The sequence below is a fragment of the Pseudochaenichthys georgianus genome, chromosome 18 (genome assembly GCF_902827115.2).
Source record: "Pseudochaenichthys georgianus chromosome 18, fPseGeo1.2, whole genome shotgun sequence".
Taxonomy (NCBI): Eukaryota; Metazoa; Chordata; class Actinopteri; order Perciformes; family Channichthyidae; genus Pseudochaenichthys; species Pseudochaenichthys georgianus.
Genome location: NC_047520.1, coordinates 3,998,592 through 4,012,991, shown reverse-complemented (window position 1 = coordinate 4,012,991; position 14,400 = coordinate 3,998,592). Strand labels below are relative to the sequence as shown.

Here is a 14,400-nt window from a genome sequence, read left to right as displayed (position 1 = left end):
AATATTCAAAATGTTCTTCCGGGGGAGCATGCCCCCGGACCCCCCTAGAGGGATAATATCCTTCTCACCTTTTTCACCCTGACCCGTTTTCATGCCTGGAACCACCACCTTCTCGTGAAAGTGACATGACAAGATAACGCTTTTTTTTTTTACAATTCTATCTTCAATCATATCTGTTGATGTATTGATTTTAATTGATGTATCATCTTTTAACACCAATGAGTTAAGTCAATCCCATTTGGAAATATGTGCTTGTAAGATATTCCTATTTAATGTCAAACACTTTTAAATCTTAAATATCTAATTTAAACTGCTTAAAATGACATGAAACACATTTCCTCTCAAATACTCTACGGTAAAAATTCACAATGACAAAATGTTAATTTTTCTAGTCACATTTTATTTATTTTTAGTACATTTCAGTTTGTTGAGAGATAACTAGAGCGGAGCAAGAGACTGTCCGATGTAACCCAGCAGGATTGAGGACAGTGATGTTGTCTGTATCTCCGAGGGTTGAAAATAAACGAGTTGTCGTACCAGGGCTCATGTGAGAAGAAGGGTTACACTGAGGGCAGGGAATAGCTGTTGTCACCCAACAGATTCATGCTTTTGATGTGTGTGTGGCAGGGTAGAAAAGACAGCTGGATGTTCCCTTCCTCCCCTTTAAACATATCTATGTGCAAAGTCAAATTAAAGAGTAATTTGGAAAGGCGTTTCATGTGCAAAATGTTAACAACTCCCAGAAATTACACACAAACATGGACATTCATTTCCCATCCTCCGTAGGCTCAACAGATACGTTTCCTTTTACATCATGGACATGGAAAAACATTTTAAATATTGACCAGGCTTTAAAGGATTTCAATGCACATGAGCTTCTATGAAAAAATTACACCAGTGGCATGTCGGTAAATATGAAGCAACAAACAGCAGTCTACTAGATTAGTTTACACAAACTAGGTAGCAAATAGTGTGTTGGTCCACAAGCAGTCTTAAAAAGTGAGTGAAACTAGCCGTTTTACCCTGTTTTCACTTTTATTGCTAGGCTGTCTGATAGTGTTAGCTTAATTCTCAACACAAATTAGCCCCAGTTTGTGCCTCTTTTGAATAAGCATTACAGATAACATAAACTTAAGTCACAGAAATAACCCTAGCTAAGCCTTTTAAATGAAATCTAACAATATTTCATGATGGACTCAACTTGGGGCTAACTGTGTGTGATACAAATAAAGCTACAGCTAGCAGCTTGTTAGCTTAGTTTAGCATGATGACTGGAAACGGGTAAACTGCGATTTTCTGTCCAAAATCTGAAACTCTACCTATGACAAGACTCATTTAATATTCCAGCACATAATTCCCTTTCAAAAGTAAGATATGCCATTTTGACTTCTTGTTTTGTTGTAGCTACAGATTAAACAAAATAATAAATGCTAAATCCTCATATGAGACTTTCAATCTGAATCTCTACATACATTTGACTAGAGTTACAGCAGCACCCTATTTTCAGCTTGTGTGTGTGTTGATAAAGAGCTGTTAACTTGACATGTTCAGTAAATTAGGCAGTGATATGTATTCTGTGTATGAAAGCCTCAGTTAGATCCTTCTTGAGAACAGTGCAGTGCCAGTAAATCACCCTGTGCAGTTAGTTCCTCTGGAAACGAGTGCGGCTTTCAAGTTCAGAAACCTCATGTGACTTACTGAAAGGAAACATACTTTATTTGCGTCATGTGAGGCCAAAACATTAACAGCATATTGCAGCTTCTGTCAGAGAAGAGGCCTCTCAATTAAAGGAGGTCTTTAAGCTGTAATTGCAGGCTCAATGTTTCACACACTGATCGAATTGGGTTTGACTAGAATCAGCTGTCTGGGGTTAACCTGACTTCTCTCGTTGTTCTCTTCCTTTATCCAGTCAATATGTCACAAAATAGACAGTATGACGGCAAGAAATAATTCAAATCTGTCACTTAAGATGTGTTAATTACAATCGTTTAACAGTGAACCAAGAGAAAAAGCCAAACACATTTAATTTTCAGAATCGACAAGATTTCAATGTTTTCAACAACAGTTAAAAATACATTGTTACGTCATGGAGTCTGATATTACAATCTGGCATGACACATGAGAGACGGATTAGGAAATGTAACTCGATCAAGCATTTCTTCACCTCACCTTAATATTTGCATTAATTATTTGTTGTGTTGCCATGATCTATTAATTTTCAGCTTGCACTTTTCTTTGCATTATTTAAAGACTCAAATGAAATGAGAACCCAAATCAATATTATATGAGAAGGCAAAAATCATTATTGACTGGCAAACAAATTAATAAGGATAACACAATATTTGTTAGAGATGTATAGAGGACACAAGAGTATTTTATTGCAGGTATTTTAAACGAGTGAGTGGTTGTGGATAAAAGTATTTAAGTATTCAGTACTGGTGATAATACAGCAAACTGTTTATAAGGAAAAAACAATATTAAATGTCAAAAACACAAATATTTTATGTGTTATTATTTCTGGAATGAATTTAAAGATCATTACTTGAATTACATTTTTCTTATGTCTGGAAGTATTTCACTCTAAGATATTGCGCGGCGCTTTTCTCCAAGCTTTTGTCAGACAGTGTTTTGCATTGACTCGTTCACACATTTCTTTGTGTAAAAACCTCACCTTTCCCCTGCTGATACATTCATGTAAAAATATAAAGCAGAAGGCTTTGGAGACGTGTAAAAAGAAGGCATACAGTTTGGGAAAATGTAACTGTAATTATGAGCTGCAGGGGGAAAGACAGTGGATAAATGGATTTCAAAAAGAAAGAAAGAAATAGAACAGACATCATAGCAAGGATAGGCAAATCAAAATCCCAAGTAACCGTGCCGGGTACATCAACCGGTTGCATTTAAGTATTTTAAAAATGAAAATAAATGTTTGTGATATTGACTTGCGCACAAACATAAAAGGCAAGTAAACCACTGAATCAGGTTTGTAATTTCCGTCTGCCTGTATCTGTGTTGATTTAACGCCAATTGGACATTCTTTGCATGATTATATTGCCTGTATGCGTGCATTGTGGATATTGTGGCCCTTGTTGTTTGGAGTCCATGGTCTGGTCCGTCTCTTTGCTTTCAAGGAATACATTATCTCTGTGTTCGTCTGTAGTCCCAAACGAGGCTCCACAGTTAAGTTAAACTTGGCTGTTAAAGTGCTTTCTGGCTCCAACACTCCTATTAGTCAATCTTAACAATTCCCCAGTTCAAGGCATACAATGAGGCGTCGTAAGTTAGTCCACCTCGGTCCGTTTAGCTGTGCACTCGTGGTCTTATCCTGCTAAAGGAGTCCATTAGGAACTGGATGGATGACAACGTTTTATTATAGTGCGGTATTTAGCAGAATGATACTGGATATTACCACGAAGTCAATGTCATTGAGCTCACAGGAGGCCTTAATTGCTTCAAAGAGAAATAGTGTTCCCGCTCCAGGAAAGGAAATCCCTCATTAAACGCAGGCCCTCCAGGACTCCTCCATTGACCCCTGATAGTGGAATGTGGAGCAAAATGTCAGCACAAGAGAAACAAGACTCTTGTGAACGAGGGATCTAAGGGTGCCCACTTGACTTTTTTTTAAAATAATATGTGCTCTGAGGATGTTGCACCCCAACGTAAAGTGATCATTTCCTAAGTGATCATGTAATTGCATATTGGAGGAGAGATTAGTGGAAGGCGAGGTGAATGTGAAAGAAAGATTAGTCTCAAACCCAAACGGATCCTCTTCCTAAGGCCTTTCTAAGATGCTAAGGGTGAGATATTCAAGCACAATGCCCAAAACAAAACAAATCATTTGAGCCCTCGTGAGTAAATGAGCATCTGTTATCCTTCCTCTCCGGGAAATAAAACAGATATGGGCACAACCCTTTCGTGTCCACCCACGTTCAAGGTGTTCTTGTCTGGTTTTTACCTTTTATTAAAAGTCCTCAAACCTTTCGTATCCAGTCTGAACCACAGAGGGTTAAAGTCAAGAGGGCTGGCATCTCAGCCCACTCTCCTCTGAATCCTTCCTGGATCCCTTCCTGGATCCCTTCCTGGATCCCTTCCTGGATCCCTTCCCTCTTTTCATCTTCAGTTCCCAAAACTCTTGCCAGATCAACACAGACAGCGGCGGTCGCTCTTGGTCACTTCCTCCGAGGAGTGAACCACATTGGGGACGAAGCCACTCTTCACGCCCTCCCATCCCTCCTGGATCGTGATGTCTCCGGTCCGCACCAGAGCGAAGATGTCTCTGGTCAGCTCGGTGAAGGCGTGCTCCACGTTGATGGCGTCACGGGCCGACGTCTCGACGTAGCGCATCCCGTACGCCCCCGCCAACTTCTCTGCTTCCTGCCGAGTTACCTAGAAGACCAAAGGAGATGAGATGAAGCTTCCCAATGTGGTAGGGCAGTGAATAGCTCGTACCAAACCTCTGAAGGCAAGGCAAGTTTATTTATAGCACTTTTCTCACAACAAATTAAAGAAACTTGAAATGCGTCATTGTGACACACAGGAAAATGGCATTGAAAAAGGTCCTATATTTTGAGATCTCAACAAACTTGTTGCTAGTCGGGGTCTGAACTAATTAATTGATTGTCAAGGTGTCAAAAGGCGCATTCACACCGCAGTACTTTTCCCACAAAGGTTCATGAGAACTTAGTTCATGAGAACTCTTTAGTTCTCATGAACTAAGTACAGATCGCGTTCACACCGGAATAAGTTCCCTGAGGGTGGATTAGGCAAATGAAGCCGCTGACGTCACTTCTTCTTCTTCTGCTCTGGGTTTACTGGCAGGCCGCAAACCACTTCACGGCATATACTGCCACCCGAAGTCCCCGGCCGGAAGTCCCCGGAGTTGGGGACTGGCTTCAGTAGAAGCTGCTGGGAGTCCCAGCAGCTTCTACTGAAGCCTTCCGAGTAAATCGCCAGAACGCCGACACCTCCTCATCTCCACCGCTCCCATGTTTTATTTTGTGTTGCCATAAGTTAGTCTCTCTGCGTTTCTGCGCTGGGCTAATGCTAATGCTAATAATGCTAATAGTGCGAGGATAATAAAATGGCGGCTTCACAAAACTTTTTGGGGAGTTTTACGGGGCGTGGTTTGCAATCCGCCCAGCCAATCAGACATAGGAACCTTTTTCTCCCACGAAAGTACCTTGGTATAGGAGCTTTTTGTGTCTCGAACTTGCAGAGTATCCCTCCTAGTTGGAAGAAGACTTGTTCCCTTTGCTGATAAGAATGAAGTGGCTTAGTTTGGACATTTTGAACCCTGCTGAAACATTGCATCTTGAGTTTAGACTCACTGCTCTTCAGAGCATTTGACAGTATCATCCAAGTCTTAGTTTCCATAGTGATATGTTTGCTTTCTGTCTGCCAGCTGCCCCAAGAGAATTAAACAAACAAAGACGACAAACAAATGCCTTTGATCTAAATGTGAACACAAGGTTATTTTTACTGCTGCACACTTTCTTAAACACTCTGTATTACATAACATCCAAAACACTTTCCCCAACAACTCGACAAAGCTTTGTTTCGTTCAGTTTTATACTTTACACACCTGGCGCTGTGCCTCCAGGTCACACTTGTGGCCGACCAATAGGAAGACGATGTTGTGCGGCTGGACGTGGCTGCGAGCTTCCTCCAGCCAATCATGGACGTTCTGGAAGGAGCGACGGTTTGTGATGTCGAATAGGAGGAGCCCGCCCACAGAGTTACGGTAATACGCCCTGGTGATGGACCTGAAGGGGTGCAAAGAGGGGAAGGAAGGTAAGGACACTGGACACATAGGGATGCACTCGGTACAAGATATGCATGAAATCAATTATTGCAGCGTAGATGTGTCCTCGTATTTAGTATTAGGTCTCAAATGTAGGATCAACTTCAAATCAAATTGACTTCTTGGCCTAGACCCACAAGAAAGTTGTTAGATTTATGCTCGTGTTTGTATTTTTGATTTGAAGAGAAATTAATGAGGAACCACTAATGATTTTGAAAAATGTAATGCCATCTCATTACATTTTTCAAACATATTGGGTTAGCAAACTAGTTAGCCGCATGCTAACGTTTGCAGGTTTTGCGCTTACGCTTCTTAGACTTTTTCTTTTAGGCATTAGTTTACTTAGCCCTGGTGATGGACCTGAAGGGGTGCAAAAAGGAGGAGGAAGGCAAACACCAAAAGTAGAGGCAACACAGGATGCTTGACTCATAGCGAAAAGCCTGTCACAAGTACACCAAATCAACTTATTGCAGCCGAAGGTGTCCTAGTATTTAGTAAAAGGACTGAAATGTAGGACGAACTTTACTGTAATTGAACCCTATTTAGTTTATATTTTGACACAAAAGACAGTTGTTAGATCTAGGCTTGTCGTGTTTGTATTTGTGTGTAATGTATTCAATTTTAAGGAGAAATGGATGAACAACTAATGATTTTGACAAATGTAATGCTACCTCATTACGTGTGTTCAACCTATAGGGATAGGTTAGCTAACTAGCTAGCCATGCATGCTAACGTTTGCAGGTTACAGCATGTAGTGGACATTTGTATTATATCCTTATATGATTAAACCAAATGCTTCTCAAATCATTGTAAAACACCTATATCATTTCCTGAGATGTGCTGTTTTCTTCTCATACTCTAATGTGGGGTTTTATTCCCAAGCGCCTCAAGGCCACAGAGCTGATTTGGCTACTAGGGTGAGACTCACACAAAGTCACACAAGAACTTCCCTATTCTGGGAACCGTTATGCTACCGCTCAAGGACAGGTGTCTAGTGTGAAGACAGACTTCTAAGCTTCCCGCCCTTTCCTGTATATAAGCTTTGCTATTATATTGTACTGCGCACACTCCTGCAGACTATCCTATACTCTGTGAGACCTGGGACTTTGTATTGCGTTTTTGTATTTGAAGCTTCAAATAAATAACCAGAAAGACAAATGATGAATACGCTTCTTAGACTTTTTCTCTTAGGTATTAGTTTTTAGGAAGACTATCACCTGTTTTTAGGATGAAGATAACAAGAGATAAAGGACATCCAGTGCAATGGTTAGTAGAACAGGATAAAGGGAAAGCTTCTCACGGCGAAACACTGATGTCAGGAGGTGTGACAGACAGAAAAGGAAGCAGAGGTGTCGGACGGAGGAGCTGAGAAGTTAGGAATACATTATGTTGACAGTGGAGTGTGAAGGATGACACATTAAATGATCGTTTTGCTAACTGTGGAGACAAGTTTTGATCAATGATTTAAAAAAGAAAACAGATGGTTTTAATGCACGAACGAATGGTCAGTTTATTATACTGTATGTTTCGGAACAAAGAAAGTGTAAAATATGTTTTTGGAGAACAAAATAAAATGAAATAACAGTTTAAATTTGTATAATAATACTCTGATTACTAGCCATTTGACAGTTCATTCAAAGGACCATTTCCTGTGACGAATTTAAATGTATTCAATTTTTAATGCACTTTTTGTGTCTACTACTAGCATTGACTAAATTGAACTAAATGTGAAATGGTACATATCACAGGGTCTATGCAGGAAACCGGAAGTCAAATGTAAAGCCTTTCAAGACCCTTACCATACATTTTAAGACCTCATCGCCACTTCGAGTTCTAACCGGTTACCTTGGCGACACACTTTACCTCACATTGACTATATACAGTATTGATTGTCCTTGTGACTTGCATTTCCCCATAACGATGTTGCTTAGCAACCGGCGTAAACGGACCTTCGCGCGCCATCAAGCAGTGAGCGAGCGATGTCCTGTTCAGATGACGTCAAACCCAACGGGATGCCATCAATAAACTCCACAGAATCACACTACACACCTACGCCATGACTACATTCAGGCAGACGGTAGAACACAACCTCTTTGGACCATTTATATACTTATTGAATACAAGCTACAAAATGTGACACCTTGGAAAATGCCCTTTAATACTTTTTAATAGCCTTACTTGTTAAGACCCCGCGGACACCCTGTATCAGCACTGCCAATTCATCTATAATAAATAACTGTACAGGCATTGTTAACGTGCAACAATATCAATATCGACCTTTAAAAAGCTGCTTTCCGTTGAGCTGTGGGATGAAAGTGTTTGAGTTTAGAGAAACAACACTGCAGCCCAACTGGGAGGAGAATAGCTGTTAGATGTTGACAAGATGTGACACCCTGCATGAGAACAAACGCACCCCAGCCCCCTCATGATGCATCTATATTCCCACAGCAGACAGGAAGGACAGACGTGTAATGAAAGACGAAGAGGGGGGATTAGTCGACGGAGAGAAATACAGCAAGAGACGCAGAGTAGGTGGAAAGATTGTGAGTGATTCATTTGATCCAACAGTGCTGAAACGCACATATATATATATTTATGCAAGGAAAGAAGCACACAGAAAGAAAAACAATGACTAAGATGATATTGGGATGAGGTGGATTCAGATCAGAGGCTTTACAGTTATGTGTAGGAGAAGGAAGAAAATGGCGGTCCCAACATAGAAACATCACGACTGGATAAGTTGTTTTTTTGTCACAATGGCAACCTGAATGCAGTCATGAAAGTATATTGTCTTGAAGCTTAAATCCAAACTAAAACTACATTACAGAAGAGAAGAGACGCAGAAGGGACGATGGATGACACATTTAAGTTAAAGCCCTTGTCTGTGCTATTATAGAGTGGTTCAGTGATGACGTATTGTTGCAGTGAATAAGCTCTGTAGCAAACACACGTTTATGATACTTACACGTTTTGTTCAGCAGGATAATCTCCACATATTAATTTAAAATCACTTTTATAATAGCTGAAGTAAAGTGCAATTGCCAGAAGTAAATAGCTAGCATAGTGCTATCAACTCGCTAAGCTAAAGGTGGCTAATGTTCGACAGGACGATGTGTAGCAGTTTCAGTTAGCCACCTGTTAGCAAGCCGCTTCTTTAAGCCATGTAACAGCTTCAGGAATCCTCTAGTGTGGTATTTACTGATATATTTCACATCTCTAAGCAAAAATATAATAATAACTCCGGGACAAGGAAGCCCGAAAGTGCTAAAATGCTCATTCCCAGGTTTGAAACTCATTCCTGCACCACCCAATTGAAAATAACATGTTTTTTCGAACTGTCCAGAAACCCCACCGAAAGACCAAATGTGTTCGTCCTTCTCTCAGTACTTTTTAAACAGTCTGAGCTCCATCTTTAAAAACTCTCCCAGATATAACGTTTGATGTTCTCAAAACGCTGAATAATTCCCAAAACATCAGTTGTATTTGATGTTTAAATCATCTCTGGGGGGACATTTATATCTGATGCGTATCTGATGGGGGGGGGGGAATGTGTCAGTGTTGCCATGGAGACACTAATCACACTGACAGGTGAGACCAGTTCCCTTCTGTCAGCGTGATGAGTGTGTGTGTGAGAGTGTGTGTGCAAGAATGTGTGAAGTTGCATTTGAGATGATAAGACATCGCTATGTATATTTTACTCTTGGTTTTAGGGATTAGGGATCCTTTCAATGGCGTAAAGATGTTTTATTAAAAACAGCCTCATGAGTAGATTGACTAAAGTAATATATTTATCCAGTTCTTCTGATGCTTCATTTGACAGCACTGACATTGACGAATGCAAATTACGCGTCAAAATACTATTTTGAAAGACATATTGCGGTGCTGCAGAGATATATCTGCCTACAAATCATACAGGCTTAAATGTTAACATAAACATTGAATTTGAATCGTAGAGGGTACTAAAAAAGCATACGAGCGACCTTGGGTCCCTTGAAAGGCGCTGTGGAACGCTCTCCCCGACCAAATGAGAGCACCACAGACCGTGGAGGCTTTTAAAAAAGGCCTCAAAACCCATCTCTTCAAAAGAGCCTTTGCCCTTTTTATCACCCTTTTATTTATTTTAATTTTTTGTATTGCTTTTTTATTAATTCTACCGTGTTGTGTAATGTTTATTTATACTGTTCATGCTCACTGCTTGTAGCACTTCGGGGTTTGAAATCAAATATGAAGTGCTTTATAAATGGAACCCATTATTATTATTATTATTATTATATAAATCCAAGCTATTATTATTATTATTATACCTCAAATAAAATGATGTGTAAACAGAGAGCATTACATATACTCTAGTAAATAAGAATTATTTTGGACACATTCTGCACCTTTTATAGTGGGATAAACTACGTTTCTATCACAATACTGTCCTTAGTGCTTGGCAGGTGCATACAGTATGTGGATCATTTCAATGTTAGCTCTGCCTACTTTCAATTTAAGCAAATATTTAGTCAGCTTTTATAAGTTGGAACATCTGCAAGGGTGTGCAGAGCCCCTCGTCAGTCTATTATTATTATACTATATTGTATTATAAATACTGTACTAATATTAAATATAAGATCATGACATTATGGTGTCCTTCCAGGGGCCTATACTGCGAAGCTGGTTCAACCTAACCTGGATATGTTTGAGTTAGCCGGTTGGCCTAATCCAAAACATACGCGCTGTCGCTAAACGGTCCTACGACGCGGGTTATCAAGTGGATCGCTCAAGCCAGCCGTGTCCTATCTAGTTAGGTGCGCGTTCACATGAGAGGGGTGGGATTTGGAGCATTCGACCAATCACAAACATGGAGAAGCGCACTGACAGCTCAGCGTCATACTTCCTGAATGAAAAGTGAACTTTAATACTAGTCAAAAATGAAGAAGTTAAACTTTAAACATCCATGACTTAAACACTTTATCCAGGATAAAAGCCACAGAGCTGCACCTGCAAGGTGAATACAGCTGGAACAGAACACGTGTTTGAATGCGTACATTAACAGGTTTATGATATCACTGCCCCGTCTAAAACACGATCTGACTTCAATTACATTTGTTTCGAGTGTTTCGTCAACGTAATGTGTTGCTTAAAATAATACTTCTGCATCCAGTATGTGACGCTGTGAGTGTTGCACGGCCAGATACGGCTCAGCTGACTCAGATAAGGAGATATATGATACATTATGAAGTGATATGCCGCGGACTGTACTTAATGTACTCTGATCCGGGTACTTATGTTGTGGCAGATATTTAAGTAAGCTTTCTTAACGCTAATGTTATAACAGTCAGATTGCTCTGAAGATGGAGGTGATATTCTATTAATGTTCACGTTCACACAGTCGGTGATTTTTGCCGGCCGTCTTTCCTGCGACGGCAGCTTTTCTGTATTTCCTTTCTCCTGTGATATGACTTGATCGCTTTAAACTCCGCACACTGAGCTCTGATTGGTCAGCAGGCGGTGCTTTCACGGAGTTGAGCTCTTAGCCTGCAACCTAACCTGGTCCCGACCAGGTTAGCTGCTTAGCATATATTACCATGGAGATCTAGCCTGCTAAAAAGAGAACCAGCTTCGTAGGACCGGAAAGCCGGAGTTTTCCCTGAATTTAGCCGGCTAAGCGAAAATCCTGCTTCGCATAAAAATACTTTTAACAGTGTGAAAAAAAGCAAGTAGTAGGGTGCCATTTCCACTCTTCATTTCGGCTGTTAGGAGCACTGTCATGTGTTTATGAATTAGAATCAACCCCTCCAGCAGTTTTCTCTGCCAGTATCACCTAAAAGCTTGTTTCAATAACTGCTCTCTCTTTTTATGGGCAAACAATTTAGTCACAGGTAGCTTTTCAAGTTTTAAGACCTCGAGGCTACATTACTCAAATATGAAGCGTTTAATATCATTAACGTCCATTCTTTTAAAACTTACGGTGTATCTTTTATACTTGGATACAAACTACCAGTTCCTTTTATGTATTTGAAGAATGAGGAATATACAATTCATTTTCTATTGATTGATATTTTAAATGCGAGTCCTGATATAGAAAGCTACTAAAATAGTGTTGCTAGTCCACAATCTAACCTGTGTAAAGTTGGATTTTCTTTTAAATCTCTATACATCTTTGTACTTCAGCAGAGAGGTCAGAGGTCGGCCACGGGTCTTTCCAAAGAACAAGCGCATCTACTTTTCAGTTCTTTAAAAGCAGCTGTTTTCCTATTAAATATCGAAAAAGCAGAATTAAAGTTGTGTACCACAATTTCCTTATTTGGGACACCTGTGTTTTTAGCTGTGATTCTGAACTACATTTCCCAGAAATCACTTGTGCACTTTGAATTCTCTTGACCTGATTTCTGTGAATTGTGTACTAAGTTAGTTTAGTTCTGAGTTTCAGTTGTATTTCCCAGCTCTTCTTTCTGTGTTAAATCCAGAAAATAACATGTAATGCTTGACTTCCTGTTGCGCAACAATTATCATCTTTAAGTCAAATGGTTTTGATTTACATTCTCAGAACACCCGCCTATACGTTTCTAATAAACCCTCTTAAAAGGTCTTATAATCTGACAAAACATGTTAAGAACTTTAATATAAAGAGTCATACGTTTACTTTTCGTACTTTAGGTACATTTAGTTAAAAAATACGATGGTAGAATGCACTATATTTTTCTTAAAACTGAGTTTATGCTTAATATCTTATTAAGATATGCGGATACGCTTCTTTCTAAGAGCTATAGGAACCTAATAACATGTACACAAGTAATACCTTTACCTATACTTTGAGTATATATTTGATAAAATGGTAGAAGGTTAACAAAAAATGTACTTTCACTTTTGCTGCCATGTTTTACATAACAATGAATGCAGCTCAAGGGGCAAACAGGTGCAACTATATTAAAACAACATCATGATTTAAAACCGAGTAACACTTTATAATAAACCCAGTATAAAGATATATGTATTTCCAAACCTGAATCGCTCCTGCCCCGCGGTGTCCCAGATCTGCAGCTTGATCCTCTTGCCCGGCTCGATCTCCACCAGGCGGGAGAAGAAGTCCACGCCGACCGTGGGGTCTGAGACCTGGGCGAAGCGACCCTCCGTGAAGCGGCGGATCAGACACGACTTCCCCACCGTGGAGTCCCCGATCACGATCAACCGGAACTGGTACAGCCAGATGGCCTCCATGCTGTCTGTCTGGCTGTCTGTCGCTCTCCGGTGTCTCTCTCTCCCCGGTCTGTCTGTCGCTCTCCGGTCGGTCTCTCTCTCTCTCTCTCTCTCTCTCTCTCTCTCTCTCTCTCTCTCTCTCTCTCTCTCTCTCTCTCTCTCTCTCTCGGTCTGTCTCCGGTCTGTCTCTCGCTCTCCGGTCTGTCTCTCGCTCTCCGGTCTGTCACTCTCTCCGGTCTGTCTCTCGCTCTCCGGTCTCTCTGCTCAGGTGAGCGCCTGCAAAGAGAGAGAAATCATTAGGGCCACATGAAAAAAAAAAAACGTGAAGACATTTTTTTTGTTTGCTCTGAGAAAAAAGTCTGAATTCTGTTAATATGCTAAATTACCATGTCATAATATGGGTTTAGATATTCAGCTGTTCATAGAGACATACAAATTAACCCCACATCTGCTGGAGGCAATAACATTAATGTAATGCATCCAGTAGTATAATATTGCCTATACTGTTGTGAGGGTGGCAATTTTCATTAAGACTACTTTTTGTACTCCTCTTAGGATATATCTAAATCCTTTAACCGTTGTATAATAGCAGTATCATCATTAAGAGACGATGCTTATAGGTACTGAACATATCTTATATTTCTTATTCTGTTATTCTTTTGATAACATGACTTATTCTGCGCTATCAATGTAGTACTTCAAAAAAGGTCTTCTTCATAACTTATCTTTCGATAACATGAAGGATTCTATTATTGAGCACAAACACCTCAAATGAATGTAATTGAAATATATTCCCAGCCTTCACTGTCTGACCTCTGACCCCTGTGATTGGCTCGTTGCCCACTCCACACACAGAACCGCTTCATTGTGTTCGGTGCGTGATTCAATCAAAGAGAAAATCCTCTTGTGCTTTTCCCCTCACTCCATGGCGTCAAGTGATATTTGAATAAGCCTGATTTCTGGATTATTGGCCGCTGCCTAATGCCCTGCTTTATACGAGGCTTTGGCATTTCAATGTGTGACCTTCTGAATAATTAGACAGACCTATAGTATCATATATACTGCTAGCTTTTTGTTTTACATAGAGGGATCATAGGAGCACTTTTTTTATGTCTGCCAGGATTTTAGTACCACTTCCAAACAGACACCATTTTAAGTCTTTGTACTTTTAGTTGTATTAATTTAGCTTCATTTTGAAAGGGAATATTGCTCTTTTAACTCAAGTTTGTGTCAAAGAATATTTCTGTCTTTACTTTAGATATTTAACCTATTCTGTGTGTTGACGTTTACGTTTACCCTGATCATAATTTTATTGTTGAGGTCTACTAGAATAGATTTATACTGTGCAATTTTCCAAACTCACATTGGTTTCGCATACAGCATCTCTGTAAAGGATGTGTTTCACTCTCTCCACTAAA

The 14,400-nt window shown here is 40.0% G+C and overlaps 1 protein-coding gene across 1 annotated transcript; it reads right to left on the bottom strand.

The window, feature by feature from the left end:
• Positions 1-379: 379 nt before the first annotated feature.
• Positions 380-13,232, bottom strand: LOC117463514 (ras-related protein Rab-39B). Its single transcript, XM_034105775.2, has 3 exons — positions 12,789-13,232; positions 5,582-5,762; positions 380-4,386 (listed from the first exon to the last, which is right to left on the bottom strand). Exons 1-3 carry the CDS (start codon positions 13,001-13,003, stop codon positions 4,141-4,143), a joined length of 642 nt encoding a protein of 213 aa, XP_033961666.1. The 5' UTR covers positions 13,004-13,232; the 3' UTR covers positions 380-4,140.
• Positions 13,233-14,400: the final 1,168 nt, after the last annotated feature.